General features: G+C 53.3%; 1 protein-coding gene across 2 annotated transcripts in view; it reads left to right on the top strand.

The window, feature by feature from the left end:
* SIL1 (SIL1 nucleotide exchange factor) overlaps positions 1–18,952 on the top strand; it is a 98,850-nt gene extending 79,898 nt beyond the window's left edge. For both annotated transcript variants that reach the window (XM_053991168.1, XM_053991167.1), the window contains exons 8-10: positions 14,419–14,515; positions 16,546–16,710; positions 18,450–18,952. In XM_053991168.1, the coding sequence (XP_053847143.1) occupies positions 14,419–14,515; positions 16,546–16,710; positions 18,450–18,800 (613 nt within the window). In that variant the 3' untranslated portion in view covers positions 18,801–18,952. The remainder of the gene's footprint in view (positions 1–14,418; positions 14,516–16,545; positions 16,711–18,449) is intronic.
* The last annotated feature ends 468 nt before the right edge of the window (positions 18,953–19,420 follow it).

Here is a 19,420-nt window from a genome sequence, read left to right as displayed (position 1 = left end):
GTCTTCCTTAACTTGACATCTATAAGCCTGAAAAGTAAAAGAAGGAACATTCACCAGAAGAACAGAGGAGCCTGCTGAAAAGCAGCATTTGTACAGATTTCTAAAAAAGGGCAGTAAATACTCCACCTCTGCTTAATAATAATAATAGGCAGACTAAGTATCTCTAAAAATATAAAATAACATGGGCCTATTTGGAATAGTCAATGTCCTTATCAGCCTGCTGCCATCTCTGCAAACAAGTTTCACTAGAGATTCTGGGCATGATTTTCAATGGCTCAGAGCAGCTGTAGCTTCTTTGACTTCAGTGAAAAGTCTGAGTGCTTGGCACGGTGGCAAACCAAGCCTCTTCCTTTCTGCTTCAAATTGGGGCTTGATTCTAAGTGAGATGAATTTTCTCCTCCTGATAATTCTGTGCATCTGAAGTGATTACAGCTCCGCGTGAGTGCTCTTTTAGGAGATTTCAATGCAGCGTTTTCTTCCGTCTTAAAAAGGTTCCTTCAAGCCGTATGATGCTGGAGAAGGGAGGGGAAAAAATAAATCCTGGTGGAAGCCGTTACATCTTCCTATGCAGATGAGAGATTAAAACTTGTATTTTTATAAAACACTCACGGGGGCTAAATCGGAGAAGTTCTGTTGAGGCGAGCGGGTTTTGGCTGGTGGGAACGTGCTGCTAAATTCTTATCTGCCGATGGGGAGGCAGAGCAGGGAGTGGTATTATTTGGAGTTCTTAGAGAGTGAGCTTTAATGTTTGCTTAACTCCACTAAAAATAGACACCACCCTCTTTTCCTAATAGGCGGCATTTGTCACACTTGATTCATTTCCTCTCCCAAACCGAGCTCCTTCATGAATATTCATCTCTACTCCCCAGGAATCTGCCTGTCCTCAGAAGTTGTACTCGCGGCGACCGTGCCGTAACAATGCGAGTCAGGCTTCCAGGGCTCCCGAATACCTGGCCCGGTGCAGCAAAACGCGCTGGTACCAACAGCTCCCATTGATTCCTGCCTCCTCTCGGAGCCGTGATTGCTGTTATCCCTCTCGATGAGACCCTTAACGAGGCTCCCGTTCCTGTTGTCATAGCAGCGCCGCATCGCCCGGTGTAGCGAAGTCTCCGCGGCTGCTAATTGTGTGATGGGAGGATCAGTTTGGCAGTTTTTCTAGTGGGGATTAGGCCAAAAGGTCCCTTCTGAACTGTGATGAATGCAGCTTCCTTCAGAAGACACTAAAACTTGGTAGTTAGAGGGGATTTCTGACGAGGGAAGCTTTCCACAGCAGAGAGGGAGAGCAGTCCTCACAGAGCTCTTCCATTCGTGCTCTGCCACTGCTTAAAGCAAGAGGAAACCAACCAGAAATGCCAAAGGAGGATGTGAAACGGTTGATTCCCTAGTAAGGAAGTCTGTCAGTGCCTCAGACCTTCTAATCTTGGGGAGTCCAGAGCGTGTGGAAGGTCCCTGCTACTGTCATTTGCTGCTGGAGAGGGAAAAATCTGCTCCTGCCTGGTGAGTATTGAGGAAGCAGGGATCAGTTCCTGCTCATTCCTCTGGTGCCGTTGCTCAGCACCACCAAGGAGATTTTCAGCCACGTGCAGGAAGAGTTTTATAGGGGTTGCTCTGGCGTTGTGGGTGAGAAATGTGCACAGCAGAAGGAATGATCTCATCACACCTTTGCCCCTGTGAGCCCAGGAGCGCTGTGTGGCAGCCAGGGTTGCTTAAAGAGGGCGCAGGAGGCAGAGGGATGTTTGCTGCTTGACCCTGAGGAGTGATTTATCAGCCAGGATGCTCTTGTTAACTGGTAGGACCTGTGCAAGGCTCAGCATCCCTGTCCTGGCATGGAACAGCAGCATGGGGTTTGCCTGGAGCTGGAGGGCCAGTGGCTGTGTCATCCCCAGGGATGGTGGCTCATCTGTGGGCTCCCTGCTGGCTCAGCATGGAGGCAGGAAGGGCTGCAAACAATTCACAGTTCCCACGTGCCAGGGGATGGGGATCAGCTGTGCATGCTCCCAGGGCCCTACTCTTGGGATGCAGAGGGCATATTTGTCTCCTGTACCTTTCACTATTCCACAGTGCTGAAATGTAGCCAGGGTAATCTGTGACCTAAACGTGGGCATGAGTGGTGTTCTTAGAGAATGAAAAGAGAAAAAATAATTCCTCACCCACCTCAATCTCTCTCCCCAAATTAAAAACTCCCCTGGCCAAGCCCTGCAAATGAGTTTTTGTTGTTTGTGCAGTGAGGAGCCAGATTTTTAAAGGCTGGCTTTCAATTTTACAGCCGTTTATTACAGGCATGAATAATTGCTGGCACAGTGCTACCACTGCTGTTGTTTGCTCTTAAGGTTCGGCCAATTACATATGTAAGTCCTTGATTTACAAGCAAAAGCAGAACTAAAGTAGCTTTGTGGCCTACATTTCAAGAATGAGTGATGTGTCCATGGTCAGCTGTGGGTTCCCAAATTTGTGCTGTGAAACACAGAGGTCCATGGCCATAAATGTGTGGCCCAGATTGTCCAAGGCATCCTGTGGCATGGGCTGTCACAGCACAACATGAAGGACATAAACAGGGAGCAGTGAGTGAGGCCTGGGAACCTGCCCAGATTCATCCCATGGCAGGAATGATGAAAGACTGTGCTGCATTTGGGGAATTCACAGTGAACACACAGAAAAGAGAGGGAATTGGAACTGAACACAATGGTTCTGCAAGATGGACTTAAACCAAGCCTGTCCAAGTCCTGCTTCCCAACATGAGAACTGATCTGTCTCCAGCCCCTCTGTGCAGTCTCCTGGGAGAGGAGAATCACAGAATCCCAGAATGGTTTGGGTCGAAAGGGACCCTAAGGCCCATCCCATTCCATCCCCTGCCATGGCAGGGACACCTTCCACTATCCCAGGTTGCTCCAAACCCCAATGACCAACCTGGCCTGGGACACTTCCAGGGATCCAGGGTTAGCCAAGCCACAGCTTCTCTGGGCAGAAGGGTCTCATTTTCTTCCCAATATCCCATCTAACCCTTCCCCTGTCATGTGAAGCCATTCCCCCTTGTCCTGTCACTCCAGGCCCTTGTCCAAAGTCCCTCTCCAGTTCTCCTGGAGCCCTCTACACAGTGGAAGGGTTTCCTCAGAGCATTCCATTCTCCACTCCACCTCTTTCAGCCTATCTCCAGAGCAGAGGTGAATCCACAGAATAGCTGCTATCCACTGTGAAACTTAAAAATGGCTGATTGAGATCAAGCAGAGGATTTTTTCTTGCTTTTGCACAATAGGCAGAGAATGGGAAGGAGGTAGGTCAGTGTGTGATGGCTGTTCTCCATGGGGTGATGGTTTCCAGACATCACCCACAACCCCTGTGAGCTGGACTCTGTGATGCCCAGCGTGGGGAAGGTGTCACCGTGCTGTGCTGGTGCCACTGGGTGCCATCAGCCGTGGGGTGAGGTGGGAGCCAGCCCAGCGTGAGGGAGGGTGAGGAGCTGTGCTCCTCCGCCCTGGCCTGGTGGCAGGCCGGTGTCCTTGCTGCTGGGGGAGCAGGAAGGGCAGGGTGTGAGTAAGGGCAGGAGCAGACAGGATGTTTGTGGGCACTGATGTCATTGCCACAAATCAGTCGTGGATGTTGTCAGCGGGAGGCAGCGGCAGCTCGGCTTGGGAAGAGGCCAGCGTGTCACACCCCGGGGGCTGGCCAGAGGAGCAGGATGTGCTCATGTCCTCACTCATCACACAGCAGGTGGCTTCTGAGCCCCCTCCTGCAGGGTTTGTGTGGCCAGCTGGAGGCCGTGGCCACCTCCCTCGTGTGCATGGCCCGGGCTCAGTCTGAGTCCTGCTGATGGACCTCGGCATGGAGATGCTCTGCCCCAGCTCAGCACAGGCTGCTCCCACATGGAGTCACAGACATTCATCTGGGCAGGAAGCATTGGTGCATGACCAGTGATTTCTGAAGTGATTTCCTGAAGCTTCTGAAGGCAGAGGAAGCACCCGGTCCCGCCAGGGCTGGCAGACCCCGTGGTGTGCACTCTGGCCCTGGCAGACCCCGTGACAGCAGAGCCATGGGGAGGCACAGCCAGATTTGTTTACGAGGCTGCAGTCAGCCTGGCTTTTACACCCCAGCAATTACTGGCAAGGCCTGGCTCCTCCTGCGCCTTCGCAGCACATGTGTGAACTCCTGGTTGTGTCACCTCCCATCCTCTCCTAGCGGAGTCTAGCAGTGGGAAGTGATCATCACAACTCACATTTGCCTGGCGTATGTCTTTCCACAGTTCCAGAGTGTGGAATGAATTGAACCCGCTTCCTCCTTCACCTTCAAGCTGTTCCTGGATGCAGGCAACTCAGCTTCCACAACCACGCTCAGCTCTCGGAGCTTTCTTCTGCCCTAGGGATGGAGCCCTTCTTTCCTGCCTGGCACAACCTGCCTGGATGCTCCCCCTTGCAGAAATGTTGTTCATCTCATGATCTTTGGCCTTTTCCTAACCCTTCCCTTGCCAGGCTGAGGCTTTCTGTCCACTCCTTCCTCCACTGTGGCAAAGGAGGGCTTTTTGTCTTTGCCTTCAGAGTCATTAAATCTTAATTAGCACCTTGGATTTCTTTGTCAAGGTATCTGCTCTCTCCATCCATCAGTGATGTCGGGCACGCTGGTGACATTCTCTTCCTCCTGCATAATTATCTTATTCCACTGCATCTTTTTTGCAGAATCTTCCCTCCTGGAAGTGCTTCTGTCCCTGCTCCCACTCTTCCTGAACACCCAGTTCAGCTCTGGTACCTGCCATGGCCTTGTTTCTTACACCTGCATATGAATCCTTTGAGTTATTCCTGTATTTTATTAACTACCTTGATCATTTTGGCTCTTTGAGAGCTTGATTCAGGCATTCATAGGTGTTTCCTTCACCCTCTCTCTGAGGATGGGATCTGTGTCACCCAGCTTCAGTGCTCCTACACGAGTGTCCACCTGAGCTTGCTATCCAGCCAGGGACAGGGAATCTTCCAACTGGCAAATCATTCCAGCTTAAGGCAGGAGTCAAAGGCAGCCCTATCTCCCATTAGACAAATCATCTTTTCTGCTCGCTGCTCCTGACCTTGAATTCCTCAGATGCTTTTCAGAACAGTTGCAGCCCCCTTTAGAGTGACCCTAATGCTCTGGGTAGTGGATTTGCCTCTCTGGGTTAGCCAGGGCGAGTCCCATGGAAAAACAGACACAAGGTCTCCAGGGACATGCAGACCACAGGTCAGGACATGTTACTGAAGGAGCCCAGGCAGTTTTTATGGGTTGGATGTCTTAATTGTAGCTGTCTGATGTTAATAGAGATAAATCTGACACTTGGAAAGGTTTGGGGAAATGTTTTCTTCTTCATTTGTATTTAGGAAATGTAAAGGTATATAGTGAATGTTTAAAACCCAACAGCAACAGTAATAACAGTAATTTTAGGTGGGCACAATTTGCTTTTATCTTTTAACTGAAGTTGCTAGAAAAAATGACTGCTGTGCTGCTACTTGGCAGGAACACTGATGTGAGTACCCACTTGTTTCTGAAAAACGCTGTGGGATTTTTAATGACCATCAGCAGCACAACCTTGATTTTTAAATGTCATCCTAAATGTAGCAGTTACAGCCTCCTCTGCCGTGGCATGTGGGTGGGTGAGTAGGGATGAATCAGAAAGCAGAAAGAATTGCTGGTGCTTTCTGTGGCTCCTAAGTTTTCCTCGAGGGCTTCCCACCTAGGAACTGGCTGGAATTATCTGTGGGTTGTGTTGCAGTCCCTGGTCCCATGGCATCTCCTACTGTTGCTCTCCCCTCTATTTATCCATGATTAAGTCACTTGATGTAGAATGAGTTCATCAGGTTTCTTCAGGAGCTGGTATTCCACAGGATATCCTCTCTGTTTATCAAAACAAGATAAATGAAAAAAAGGTTTCCTAGCTTTTGCAGATGCAGTTTTCCATTCTCCCTCTGGCTGACAACATTCCCCAGGCTTCACTTTTGGAGCTGAAATCTGTGCTTGGCATTTGCAAGATGGTGATTTGCTTTTGTAAATGGAGCAAAGTCTTAGTACTGAGTCATGACTCAGTGAAACAAGCCTACTTTTATCGACTAAACCGATTCTAATAGCACAATTAAACCCGCTGGGACTGGGAAGAGCCAGAAGGACACGGCAGTGGGGTGGGTCCAACATCTTCCCTGGCCTGCCAAGGAGCGGGACGGGCCGGGATGAGGCTCGGGAGCCCTGAGTGGATGGGTGTTTAAGGAGCATCCCCTCCCTCCCGCCGTGGTAGCCGGGCTGCTGCGGGGCACGGCCGGCAGCCGGGCGGGAGGGAGCGGACGGAGGCTCCGCTCGGAGCAGCGCTCTGCCTGCCCGGGGACGGGAGGAGCTGCGAGCAGATGGCAGGGTTAAAATAGGACATAGCTGCGCCGAGCTGCTGCTGCAAGGGAGAGGAGTGAAATGCCTGTTCTCACACTTCGCTTTGTGTCTCGGGAAGAGCTGCGGAGTGCCTGCGCTCCGCTGGCATTCCCAGCAGGAACGCGCCAGGCAAAGGCTTCCTCGGGTTTTTGATATTATTAGCACTTGTCTTAAAGAAAAATCAGCTCAAATGAGCAAGCAAACAAATAAAGCGAGTAACAATGGAAGGGCTCAGCCTCGGGCCCCCTTTAGCATCTCTCGGGATGATTAGTGGGATGTGTCACATCGGCACCACAGAGCAGGAGCGTTCCGAGCGAGGCTCTTGTGGTGCTTTCAGACAGCTTTTTGCAGTGTTTTCATCTCACCTAAGGCGTGTGAAGAGGTTTTGTTGAAATATCCGAGTGATTTGGTGTGCCTGGAATGATGCCCAGAGTGATTCAGCATGCTCGGGGGGAGAATTCTGTGCAAAGCTGCCTCACTGCGGGGTATGAGGGGCTCGTTGGGGGTCCTGCAGCAGCAGCAAAGGGCTGGGAAGGACCTTGGGTGTTCTGCCACCATCCCGGACCACTTCAGATTGGGAGCCGGGAGGGTGGAGGCGTGCAGAGAACAGGAATGTGAGGAAGAGGAGGAGCAGGGAGGCAGGAGCCAGCACTCACACTCGCACCCTGAGGCGGCTGCCAACGCTCCTGGGAGCGCTTCAGTCTCCCCATCTATAAATCAGGGGGTGCTTTGAAGGCTCTGTGATGAACAACTCGGAATGAGCTCGAGGCCGTGGTATTAATCCTGCACTATTGTTCTTGTTTCTTGCTGTGTTGGGATTTTTTTTTTTTTAAATCAACACAATTTTTGAGGGCTCTGGCTAAAATGGCACAGAAATAAATGAGTTCTGCTCACACTTGGAGAGCATCTCCTCATTTTTATTAATGTAGCCTCTGATGAAACATAGCCCATCCCCCAGCACCGATCCCTGTCTGACCTACAGTAAATACCAGGCTTTCAGGAATCCATGGGGAGTGTTTTGTAAGTGTAGCACATAGAGCCATAAGGTTGATTTACCCTCAGAAACAAAGCATCAGTTTGGGTGATTGAACACTGTGGGGATTTCCTGGGATGCCTTTTTCCATGCACTGTGGAGCACTTGCCTGTACCTATGTGAAAGGATCAATCACTCACCACGCTGAGCTGGAAGAGAGCTCATGCCGCTCCTGTGACCACTGCAGGTGGGACACGAGTCACCTACTCCAGCCCTTGTGTCACAGAGGGGTGACAAACCCTCAGAGTGGCCTGCATAGCCCATCCTTCACCATCAGAACAGACTGACCTTGATGGTGCTGACATGGGGGTGGCAATTGTCCTGAAAATCCCCAAACCTTTGCTTTTTATCATAAAATAGTCTGTGGAGTGTTGATTAAACCCATAGAAGCTGAACTGCCAGCTCAGGCTCTTGAAGCTGCCCCCCCCCCCCCCCCTCCACTTGCCCTGGTGTCTGGGAGCTCCAGGTGCAAAATCCCCCTGGAGCAGCCCAGTGAGGGTCAGGGAAAGCACTGGTGTCCTTGGAGCCAGGGGTTCATGCTGGCACTGAAATACAGCTCAGAGAAAAGCTGGTCAGAAGAAGGGCTCTGGGGGTGTCCTTGGAGGCCTCACTCCTGCTGGGGCAGTGAGATTCCTGCCTGGGCTCACTTTGGGGCTGTCTGTGATCTCCTGTCTGGTTTTGTGGGACCATTTTTTCCTACGGCTGTAAATAGAGCCAGTCAGTTTGTTGTTGGTGTGTGTTCAGCAGCACAATCTGGTGTGATTGGTTTTGTTCTGGCACCTGAGATTTTACTGCCAGAGTTGATATTCAGTCTACTCTGCTCTCCAGAGAGGTGAGGAAGAGGAAGGGACTCAACTCAGTTCCCGTGTTCCCATTGCTTTCTCTGTGCTTTGGGCAACTCCTTGATTCTGCTGACTCACACAAGTGCCCCAGCTCCTGCATCCCACACCTGGAGTGCTGGGTCCCAGCTGCAGGGGCTTTCTGCAGCTCTGCAAGGTGTCTTGCTGCAGCAGATTTGTTATTCTGTATTTTTATTTAATTATTTTCTTTTACAGCTCTTTGTATAAATCTAATTATCCATCTGTTACTCTGCATTGGGGCATCACAACTCCTCTGATTTTTTCCTGTTTTAAACACTTGCCCTGCCTGGGCTCAGGTGAGCTGTGTCTCCTCCTTGCAGGGCTCCCAGTGGGTCCAAGGCTCCCAGTGGCTCCTGACCACACCAAGCTCTGCACTTCCAGCTCAGCATTGTGACTGCAAAGGGCCAGGAGCTCGCACGAGGTAATTCCCACTTCCATGGCGTGCCTGGGAGCAGCATGTTCCCAGTTAAACCCGATGTCACTGTGCTCCCAGGGAGCCTGGGGCTCTCTAATGGCATGTTACAGCCCTCTTGTTTTCCGAGGGGATGCTGGAGGGCTCACAAGAAGCTCACCTCTCTCTTGCCTGGGACACAGATATGTGGTTGGAAGCCAAGCCAAGGTTCCTCCAGCTTTTCCCAGGTCCCTGCCATGCTGTTCCTGCATCTCTGGGATGATTCATGCTCCCAGCTTTGAGTATCACATCAGCCCATCAGAATCACAGAGCCACGTACTCAGCTCCTATTTCTTCTCTGCAGTTCTGTTCTCCTCTTAGCAACAAATACTCCATAACCTAATTGCTCATTAAAGGCCGTGCTGTGTGCCTGTAATCCAGGATGTCACAGGCAGCCGTGGTGCTCTCCCAGGGATGCTGCTGCTCCCCCGCCATGGTGGCGAGCGCCTGGCTTGGTAGAAAGTGAGAAGGCAGCATTGCATTGAAGTGGAGATTTTCATCTTCTTGGGGATTTTTTTATATCTCTCCTATATTCTCGGTTTTTGAACATCTAACATCTCTTTCATGCTTCACATCTTTCATATGAAATTGTTGTATTGTGTTGCCTATTGAAACCTAGTTTTCCTTTAGTCAGGTTTTCCCCCCTCACCCCTGCTTTCTTCTCTGCTGTATTTTGATCGGTGTAACGACTTAGGGCTCCATTTTTCTGGGTGGTTTTTAATCTCCTTAAGTCATATCTCTGAAGGCCTTTGTCTGTGATAAACTCAGGTCTGAGCTGGTTCTTGGAGAAGAGGATTTTTAGGCCAGTTCTGCTGCATGTGGCCCTTGGGGGAGGCTCTGGGGATGGCTGTGCCTCATCCCTCCTCCTTCTCCCTCCAATAGTCACAGGCAGCCTTGGTGGCATTGGGTAATTTTATTATCCTGTATCTCATATTGTGCATGCAAATGTCCTTTTCCATAGCTTGGGACTGTGGAAAGCCTCAGTTAAATGTGTATTTTGTAAGGGATTCACCCACCCTGTGCTTAAGTGTCATTTACTAGCAGAGCCAGGGCATCATTTTGGAGAGTGAGGAGGCTGTAGGGCTGTTGATACAGAGTTGTCCCGGTTATCCTCCTCTTAGGAAGGAAGCTAGGAAGTTCGGAAGGAGATGTGGATACCTGGCAAGTCATGGATTCAGAGCCATCTGGCTCACTGCAGCTGCTCCATGGTCATTTCCCACAGGGATAGTTCATAGCCAGAGCTTGGAATGCAGAAGGAAGCCGTGTTCTCCTTATGTGTTGCTTCTCACTTGAACTGTTTTAATGCTTTTATTTTTTTTATTCTTAAACCTGTAATCTGAAATTCAGTCATGCAAGTATTAACGAGCTGCTGATCACCCTGTCTCTTTTCTGCCCTTGTTCAGTCTCGGATTTACAGCTCTAGTTCAGGATGGAATTACTGACACTGTAATGATCTGTTTTATCTCTCTATCTATTATTTGTCAAATAATTTTAACATGACAGTGCTTACAGGAGCTGCCAGAAATCCTCCAAACACTGAGAAGGATGAAGAAGTCACTGGCCTTTTCAAGTGCGACCCTGGTTGTGTTGCTTTGTTTTCAGGGCTGACGGAAATGACCTTTTCCATTGCCTGTCAAACTGTGACCCAGGTGTGAGGGTTTGAGAGCCCCAGGAGCCAGACAAGGCACATTTCAGTCCTGCTGGTTCGCTCTTGTTTTCTCCATTAACAGATTTTGGACTGAAAACCAGGGAGGAGAAGGGAAAGAGGGGGAGGGCAAGGTAAGCAATGCTGCCTTGCTGCCTGTTTCTGATCCTCAGGTTACAGCACAAGCTAAATAGACTACACTAAATTTTTTAGGCTGTTTCACAGACTTACAGACTTTGATCCCCAGCTTTGATTTCCCAGGCGGCACCGCAGAGTGCTGGTTCTGAGCAGAGAAGAGACCCATTAAGCCCCGTCTAGCCCGGTGATTATCATGCCTTTGCACCAGCACCTGGGCTTTCATCAGAGCTCAGCTCTGCAGCCTCCGCTCCCTGTACCTGGGGCGATGCCAGGGCAGGAGGAGCACTCTGCCAGCACCCAGGCAGGGGCAGCCCCTCCATCCCACTCCCTTCCACACCCCTGCTTGGTCCTTCCCCACCTGGCTTCAGCAGGATGCCCAGGAGAGGAGGTCACCCATTCCTTCCCAAGGTCTCATGCAGTTTCTGCAACAAGCAGGCCATGAAATAAACATTCTGTGTGTGTCCTTGTCAGAGCAGTAGAGATGAGGGCATTTGCCTGCCTGCCCTGCTCTGTGCCTCCAAGTCTCTGGGTCCCTCTGCACCACTTGGCTTGCCTTTTTTTTTTTTTTAATTTAAATCTAATTTTGCTGCCTTATTGTAAGTTCCCACCTAACTCCAGAGCTGCTGTCGCCTCAGGGCTGTGTTGCTGCTTTTCAGTCTTCCCACACCCATCGCATGTGCAGTCTGCAAAAACTTTGAGAAGTCTCTCCTAAATTTGTGCACTTGGGGTCGTCCTAGGAGGAGTGGAACAAGGGTGTCTCTTAGCAGAGAGCACTCTTGAAAAACCTCTTTGTCTGCAAAGTGGGAACTGCTTCCATGCCAGAAGTTGCCAGTCAAAATGCACAGAATGTGGGCAGCATGGCTGGGAGGCACAAGGAGCTCAGATGTGTAGCAAGGGCCACATCTAGAGGGGATGTGCTGTGACCCCACAGCCAGGCTGGGCCCCCCCAGGGCAAACCGGGGCTGTTCAGCACATAGGGGTCTCTTGGGAAGCTGCATGGGCCTTGTGTTGAGTCCCTGCAGCCTGTGGCTGTTCCTCACCCAGGATAGGGGCTGGTTAATCTCATCAGTGCAGCACACCCAAACCTGTGCCATCACTGCAGCATTATGGGATGTCACCATAGGCTGGCCCAGCCCTGGCCCAGCCTCAGACTCCCATTTCAGTGAATTTTGTTGCAGATGCCACCATCCTGTCGCCATTAACAGATTAGCATGGCTGAATTTCCCATACGAGCGCTCCACAGTCTGTCTCATTGTGTTTATTTTGTTCAGGCTGCTTTTCCCTGGGCTTGACAGTGTAATTTGTACAGATCTCTGCTGAGTTTTCCAAACCTTCAAACAAGCTTTTTTGTTAGTTTGAAGCCAGGACCATTGATAGCAGAGACAGAGCAACAGGAGCATTGAGAAGCGAGCGGCACACCCACCAGCCAGGAAGGCTCCCTCACCTCTGGAGCTGCTCCTTGGCAAAAGCTCCATGGTTCAGAGATTTTAATTAGATCAAATCCTCCAGGTGACCAGCCAAGTATTAAAGGCATACCAATTTCTCAGTTGTGTCTCTTGCTGTAAGAGTTTTTATTATTTATTTTCAAGAGATGTGACAAAAGAGCTTGGATATCCCAAATGTGCCGTTCTCCTTGAATGGCACCAGGAGGTCTCCAGCCCAGGGGATTGTCCTTCCAGTGCACTTCTACTCAGCAAAGTGCCTTCCTGCAAGCTGCTTCTGCACTTGTCAGGTCTCCATTGCCCAGAGGGACTTGCATATGAAATGGGATCAGATTTTTGGACCACATGCTGTTGGGGCCATGGCTGTGGCTGCAGGTTTGGCTGGAGCTCAATGAGAGTCACAGCTGTGGGCTGAGGGAAATGGCTTTGGGCCCAGGAGTGGCCTGGGGAAAGCTGAAGTTTTAGGGCTTGTGCTGTTTGCCTCTGTTGACTCCTCAAATCAGTGCCCAGCCCATTCAGAGGTGCCATCGAAGGATCATTGCACAACATTTGCAGGAGGAGACCCTTCTGCACCTCCTGGCATGGGGGAGTTGGGGATGGACTCCTCATGGTGGATGTGTCAGGTCCCACCTGACCCAGGCACTGCAGAAGCTGGTTTGCTTCCAGGGATTATGCAGGGCTGGTACATGGGGGTCTGAGAATTGTGCTGCAAAAATCTCATCTGCAGGAGGATCCTCGAGCTCCTGGGTTTGTTCTTTCTCCCTCCTGCCCTGTCTGGGCAGGTCACAGACACCCCCACCTCAGCAGGGTACCTGTGCCATAGCTGTGCCTGGATGTCTGCTGCAGCAAGCAGGTGAGGAGGGAGAAATCAAAGGTGGCTTTCAACAAACGCCCTTTTCCTGCCCTGAGGTCAGCCTGGGAAGTCAGACATTGCCAGCTGGGAAGTCCCACACCAGATTTGCTCTGAGCATTGGTTTTAACTCCAAGCTGCTCCTTGCCCAGCTCCATTTGTCTCTGGTTTTGTTTCTTTATGACCCTGCCTGCCTCTGTGTCTCTTATTTCATGGAGGGGCTGGGCCGTGGCTGCTGCAGCAGCTCCCTGGGAGCAGCGGGAGCTGCGGGTGCTCTAGCAGGGCCTGTGACCTTTGTCTGGCACGGTGCAATTGCTGCTTCAGAGCCCAACAAAGGTTGGAGTGCTGGAGCTGCTCCTGGAGTGTGAGTGCCGGGATCGGGGATCAGACAGCTGGCACACTGTGCCCTGACTGTGAAAGCCCAGCCAAAGAGGGAGCCTGGAGTGTCTGATGGCTCCACCACCTTCCAAGATGCATTAGAAGTGGGCTTGCAATGTGTCAGCGTGGATGGTCTGTCTGTCTGTCCCTGGGCAGCTGCTGACATCCTGACCTGAGGTTTCAGCCTGTCCTGGCAGGCAGGAGGGTGGATTTATCCACAGTAGTGCTTGGAGAAGAGCCCTTGCTGTGAGAGGTGTGTGGGTGATCAGCACGCTCGCAGCAAGTGAGGAGAGGGGGAAGCAGGAACTGGAACATGAAGGCTGTTCAGGAGTGGATGTGATGTGGAGTGAGAGGATTCACGGAACCAGGGAGCCACAGGGGAGGGCTCCTTGCTAGAGGAAGCCAGGTGGGATGGGGGATGTGGTGGGGAGGACCAGGTGACCCAGTGTGCCCTCCCCACACCTGCTGCCTTCATTTCAGGTGTGTTTGAGATGGCTGCAGGGTTTGTACCTTCTCCATAACCATGACCCAGCATTGGTGGGAGCTGAGGGATTTTTTTTGGGGATCAGGCTGGATTGACCCTTGTTCATGTCCACTGTGGGGTGGAAATAAAATTAAATAGAACCACTGAAGTTGGAAAATCTTTCCCAGACCATTGAGTCCAAGCCGTGCCTGATCCTCTCCTTGTGCCCAGCCCAGAGCACTCAGTGCCACCTCCAGCCCTTCCTTGGACACCTCCAGGGATGGGCACTCCAAACCCCCCTGGGCAGCTCCTCCCAATCCCTGACCCCCCTTTCCATGGGGAAATTCCTGCTGCTGCCCACCCTGAGCCTGCCCTGGCCCAGCCTGAGGCTGTTCCCTCTCCTCCTGTCCCTGTTCCCTGGGAGCAGAGCCCAACCCCCCCGGCTGTCCCCCCCTGTCAGGAGCTGTGCAGAGCCACAAGGCCCCCCTGAGCCTCCTTTTCTCCAGGCTGAGCCCCTTCCCAGCTCCCTCAGCCTCTCCTGGGGCTCCAGCCCCTTCCCAGCTCTGTTCCCTGCCCTGGACACGCTCCAGCCCCTCCAGGGTTCTCTGGCCATGAGGGGCCAGAACTGGGCACAGCCCTCGAGGTGTGGCCTCAGCAGGGCCAGCACAGGGACAGGCCCTGCCCTGGTCCTGCTGCCACCCCAGTGCTGGTACAAGCCAGACCAGGGTGCCTCCCACCTTGCCCTGCCCCACTCTGTTGGTGACCTGCCTTTTGCTTTCATCCCTGCAGCAACCCCAAAGTGCAGATCGAAGCCATCGAGGGGGGTGCCCTGCAGAAGCTCCTGGTTATCCTGGCCACAGAACAGCCCCTGGCTGTCAGGAAGAAGGTGAGGAGTGGGGCTGCACCTCTGAGCAAAACTGGGTTTGTGCTGAGCTCCGTGTAAACCCTCAGGACATCACGGGCATCTGGGGGGTGTGGGACCCCTGCTGCCCCCCAGGCTGGGTGGGCTTCACTCCCAGGGGTGCAGAAGGGGGGCCCTGGGTACCAAACCACCTCAGCAGCACCGGTGGAGCCTGCACTCCCCTGGCTCTGTCGGTGTCCCCCCAGTGCCAGCAGTGGCTCTGCCAGCCCGCAGGGACAGCACGATGCCACAGATCCTGGGGACTACAGGCGAGGGTCCCCACGGCAGCACAGCCATCACAGGCTGACAAACATGGGAGCTGACGTTTGGAGGAGCTAATTGCTGCAGCCAGCCCTGTGTCCTGCCTTTGGCAGAGGCTTTGGAGCAAGGAGCAGCACCAAGAGCCCCAAGCCAAATGTGCAGCGCTGTCCATCGGGCTGGGGGCTTCCTCGCCCCCTCCCTCCCTCCGTACTGTATTCCCTGGAGCATGAGATCCCATTACTCTTACTTTAGTGTGTGATGCCACCTCTGTAACACCACCTGGCTGCTCCCAAACCCCCAGCCCTGTTTTCCACAGGCCCCTCCTGCATGAGGGGTCCAGCAGGGTGGGGGGACCCCTGGCTCTTCCTTTCACCTGTAATGAGCTCCCTAAAATATGTTCCCTTTAACCCTGGTAAGAGTCCTCCAGCAAGTGAAAGGCACAGGAGAAAGCTGTGGAACCCTGCTGCATTTGGCCATGGATGTGAGGAGATCCTACGGGATGCTCCACACTAAGAAAGTCCTCCCAGGAGTACCTGTGGCTCAACCCAGAGCTCCTTTAGGAGTGGGGAGGGATGGCTGGGCATGCAGGGGCTCTCATAGCATTGCTGTGAACTAGAGTAGTTCTTTCCAGTCAACCTGAGTGCATCGTGCTGGCAGCCCCTGCAGAAATGAGAGGGGTGGGCTCAGTATTGTCCACGTTCACACACAGCTGTAAGAGACCCTCCAAGGGTTGTACAGAGGTTTTAATTTCCAGTTCCCGTGCTGTGTGCAGTGTCCTGTGTCTCCAGACTGGATCCCAAGGCCAGGCTGGTGCCCCAGCCCGTTCCTGCACAGGGCAGCAGCCCCGGGCTCCCGCTCCGGTGGTTTTTCCGCCCCGCTGCTCACAGCCCTGCACGGCAGCGAGGCCAAAAGTGCATTTCTTCCCTCCGCCGTCCTCTGGCCTACGATTCAAAAGGGAGACAGCAGCATCTCAAATTCACCGGCAGCAACGCGGAAAATGGAAATAGAAACAAAGGCGAGCGGGGAAGACGCGGCTGTCAGCTCGGATCTGTCGGTGCGGAGCGGGCGCGGCCCGGCCCCGCGTGTGGGGAGCCGGGCAGGGCCCTGCCCCGGGCGGCCCGGCCGTGCCGACGCCACGGCGCTGTCAGAGCCAGCCAGGGCGACAGGCAGCGCTGGGCTGGCCCCGAATTGCCTCCTGGGCTCCGGGCCGAGCCCCTGGGGCACCGCGGGGTGCTGGGCTCTGGCTGGTGGCTCATGGGGCTGCACCCTGACAGAGCCTGGGCCGGGGCTGGGGGACATCATGGCCTTGTCCTCTGACTGTGGGGGTGTGGGGACATCACCCCTGGCATCCAAATCACCTCGCAGGGACCAGGCTCTGCTAGTGGTGCTGGACACTCCTCACCCCATCCCATGGCCGGGCTCTGTGCCTTGTGGGGGTGAACAGGGAGAAGTGATGGGGCTGGGTCTGTCAGGGGCTGGCCACAGGCCCCTCAGTGACAGCCCAGACTGGGGTTTGGGTGGAAGTACCCAAGATTTAGCAGCCTCACAGTGCTGGGGAGGATTGGGATTGCAAACAGGACTGTTGGAGAGGTCCCTGAGCAAGGAGAGGCTGGGATGCATTTTCCATGGAGCTCTGCACACTGGGCTGGAGCGTGAACGTCTGTCGCATGTCCCCATGAGGTGCCATCAGGAGGGGCTGTGCCACATAGAGTGGCCATGGCCACCATGCTGATTGCCCTCTCTCTCTCCACCAGGCTCTCTTTGCTTTGTCCTCCATGCTGAGGCACTTCCCCTATGCCCAGCAGCAGTTCCTCAAGCTGGGTGGCCTCCAGGTGCTCAGGAGCCTCTTCCGGCAGAAGGGAATGGAGCCCCTCCATGTCCGTGTGGTGACACTGCTCTATGACCTCATCATGGAGAAGGTGAGGGCCGGGGTGAGGGCACCTGGCCAGGCACTCCCCACCTTCACCCCCAAACCCAGCCAGGCCTCAACATCCTCACAGGATGAGGATGAGGAGGAGCCAGCCCAGCTTCAGTGGGGATGAGTCCCCTTCAGCCCCTTGGCCAACACCACATAAGTGCCTGGGGGAACCCAGAGGAGCTGAAACCTTTGCCTTCAAGTCACTGCCACCATTTCCTCCCGAGGATGTTTAAACAGCAGGGCACTGAGGACGTGAGTAGGGAATGCTGGCCCTGGGCTGTGGTGTCCAGCCAAGGCCAAGGGACAGGCCAGCTCTGCTGTGTCCCTGCCTGCCAGAGAGCCCTTTGCCTGCTGCACATCCCTTGCTGGAGCCCAGCCCATTCCGTGTTTTATTTTCAAATACCCTGGATTACTGCTCTAAGTGTCAGTTTAAAGCCTGTCTTTCCTTGCCATGGCTTGTTGTTCAGTCTGTGCGTTTCCCTGACTCCAGAGAATGGGAATTAAATCCACTCTGGCTCAGTTTATGGCCAATTTGCCCTGCGGATTATGGCTGCTCTAATACCTGGGTTGCAGGCACGGCAGAGCAGCACCTCTCTGTTAAATCAGTTATTTTCCAGGAGACTTTGTAAAGGTGCAAATTATTTTAGCAGGTCTGAAATCTTATCAGGTGCTGACTCTAACATGATCCTGTCAGCTCCATGGGAAAGGAGCAGACAAGGGCATTTTGACTCAAACCATTCCCATTTGATCCTGCTGCTCATCTCCCAGCTCTCCCCTCTGGCAGCCCCATCTGTTCCTACCTCTGTGGGTCTGGGGCAGGCACAGCCTGGCAGATTCTTTGGTTTCTGTTAAAACAACGATTTTTAGCTGCTCTTTGGATTGGGAATGCTGTACCCTGGGTGCTGGGGGGCTGCTCTGAGCTGGGGTGGCAGGCTTGGGATGGGCTGGGTGACTGTCAGATGGATTGGTTTGGAATCATAAAGTTCCCTGGCAGCTCTCAGTGCAAAACAGGACTCACTGGTGCTCTGAACGGCTCCTCCTGCCACATTCCTTCCTTTTCACCCCAAATCCTGCCTGCACTTCAGCAGGCAGCTCTCAAGACGACCAGCAGGCACCCCTCAGGAGTGGGGAGGTCTCCTTGGTGTCGTCCTTCCATGTCCCTGTCTGGAAATTTCATGCTATCAACAGCCTCTCCACCACCTGAGCCCCAAAGGGCTCACAGGGTGATGTGGGGGAGTTTCCCTTCCTCCCCCAGCCCCCATGCCATCTGGGCTGGTCTCTCCCATTGTAAGGGATCCAGCCCCCTGCAGAATTCCATTATTGGGGTTTTCTGGACCAGGCTGGGAGGGGAAGGTCTGGCTGTGGTTGGAGGAGACTGAGATCCCCATCTCTGGGAGGAGCAGCATGGAGCCAAGTGATGATGTTCATTAGGTGCTGCAGGCACCTGTCAGCAGGAAAAAGCTTCAGACCAAAGACTTTACAAGTCCTGCTGAGCTTCCTGCCCCTGAGTCCCCTCCCAGGTTGTGTAACACAGAAAACCCCAGTCCCTGGGAGTTTTCCAGGGTGGACGAACAGCCCCTGTGGCCAGGGAGCCAGGACACAACCTCGGTCTGGTCTTCTGCGGCAAGTCCCCGTCCACGGCAGGTGGTACAGGACACGCATCCTCCTCTACTGTGTCACCTCCTGGGAGCAGTTCCTCTCTGACAGGGACATTAATCTGTGTTCCACCACTTCCCACAGATGCTGCTTGAGGACTCCCAGCACGGAGAGCAGATGGAGGAGAAAATCCAGCAGTACCAGCAGGTCAGGCTGGTGCCGGCGGTGGTGGAGCAGGGCTGGTGTGCCCTGGTGCCCAATCTGTTGGCCATGCCTGAGCACGACACCCGCGAGAAGGTCCTCAAGCTGGTGGGGGTCCTGGTGGCCTTCTGCAGGGAGCACTACCGGGGGGACCCCGCCCTGGGCACCACCCTCAGCCTCCTGCGCAGCGAGTACGAGGAGCTGGCGGCCGAGGAGCAGAGGGAAGGTGACAAGGATGGCTACTTCAGGGAGCTCCTGGGCTCTATAAACACCATCATCCAGGAACTGAGGTGAAACTGGGGGTTCTGTCCAATTCCAGGGAATTCAGGGTGACAGCAAGTTTGGATGGCACTGGTGCAGGTACACTTTGGAATAAAATGCTGGACTAAATGAGATCCCAGCACTGTGTGCCAACAACTTCTTTATTAAAATATATTGGGCTGTGGGGAATGTCTTGTTTTCATGGCATACTGCTGGAAGAACAGAGGTGCACAGTGGAGGGAACAAGCTGGGGGCTCAGCTGGGGAATATGGGATTTGCAGAAAGGGAACAAGCGGTGTTCTGTGCCGGCCGTGCTTGTGTCACTCCCAGGAGGGGATGTTTGAATCCCTGCACTTCCTGCAGGCCTGGCAGAGCCCAGCTGGTCCCTTCCATCCCCCAGCCCTTGTAGGGGTCTGCCATCACCAGGGATGGGCACAAATGCCACCAGATCCATCCTGCTCTGTGACCCTGCAACCACCAGGCTTTGTGCTCAAATATTTGTGGCTCCCTTGTACAGTGTGTTATTTTTCACTGTTAAGTAGCAGGGCTGATTATAACGATTGATCCTTTTTTGATCTTTTTTTTTCTGGGGGGTTTCAGGCTGTTTTGCTGGCATTAATTTTTTTTTTTTCTATTTTTATCTGAAATGCATT

Source organism: Vidua macroura, chromosome 15, assembly GCF_024509145.1.
Source record: "Vidua macroura isolate BioBank_ID:100142 chromosome 15, ASM2450914v1, whole genome shotgun sequence".
Lineage (NCBI taxonomy): Eukaryota > Metazoa > Chordata > Aves > Passeriformes > Viduidae > Vidua > Vidua macroura.
This window is presented reverse-complemented; position numbering and strand designations above follow the sequence as displayed.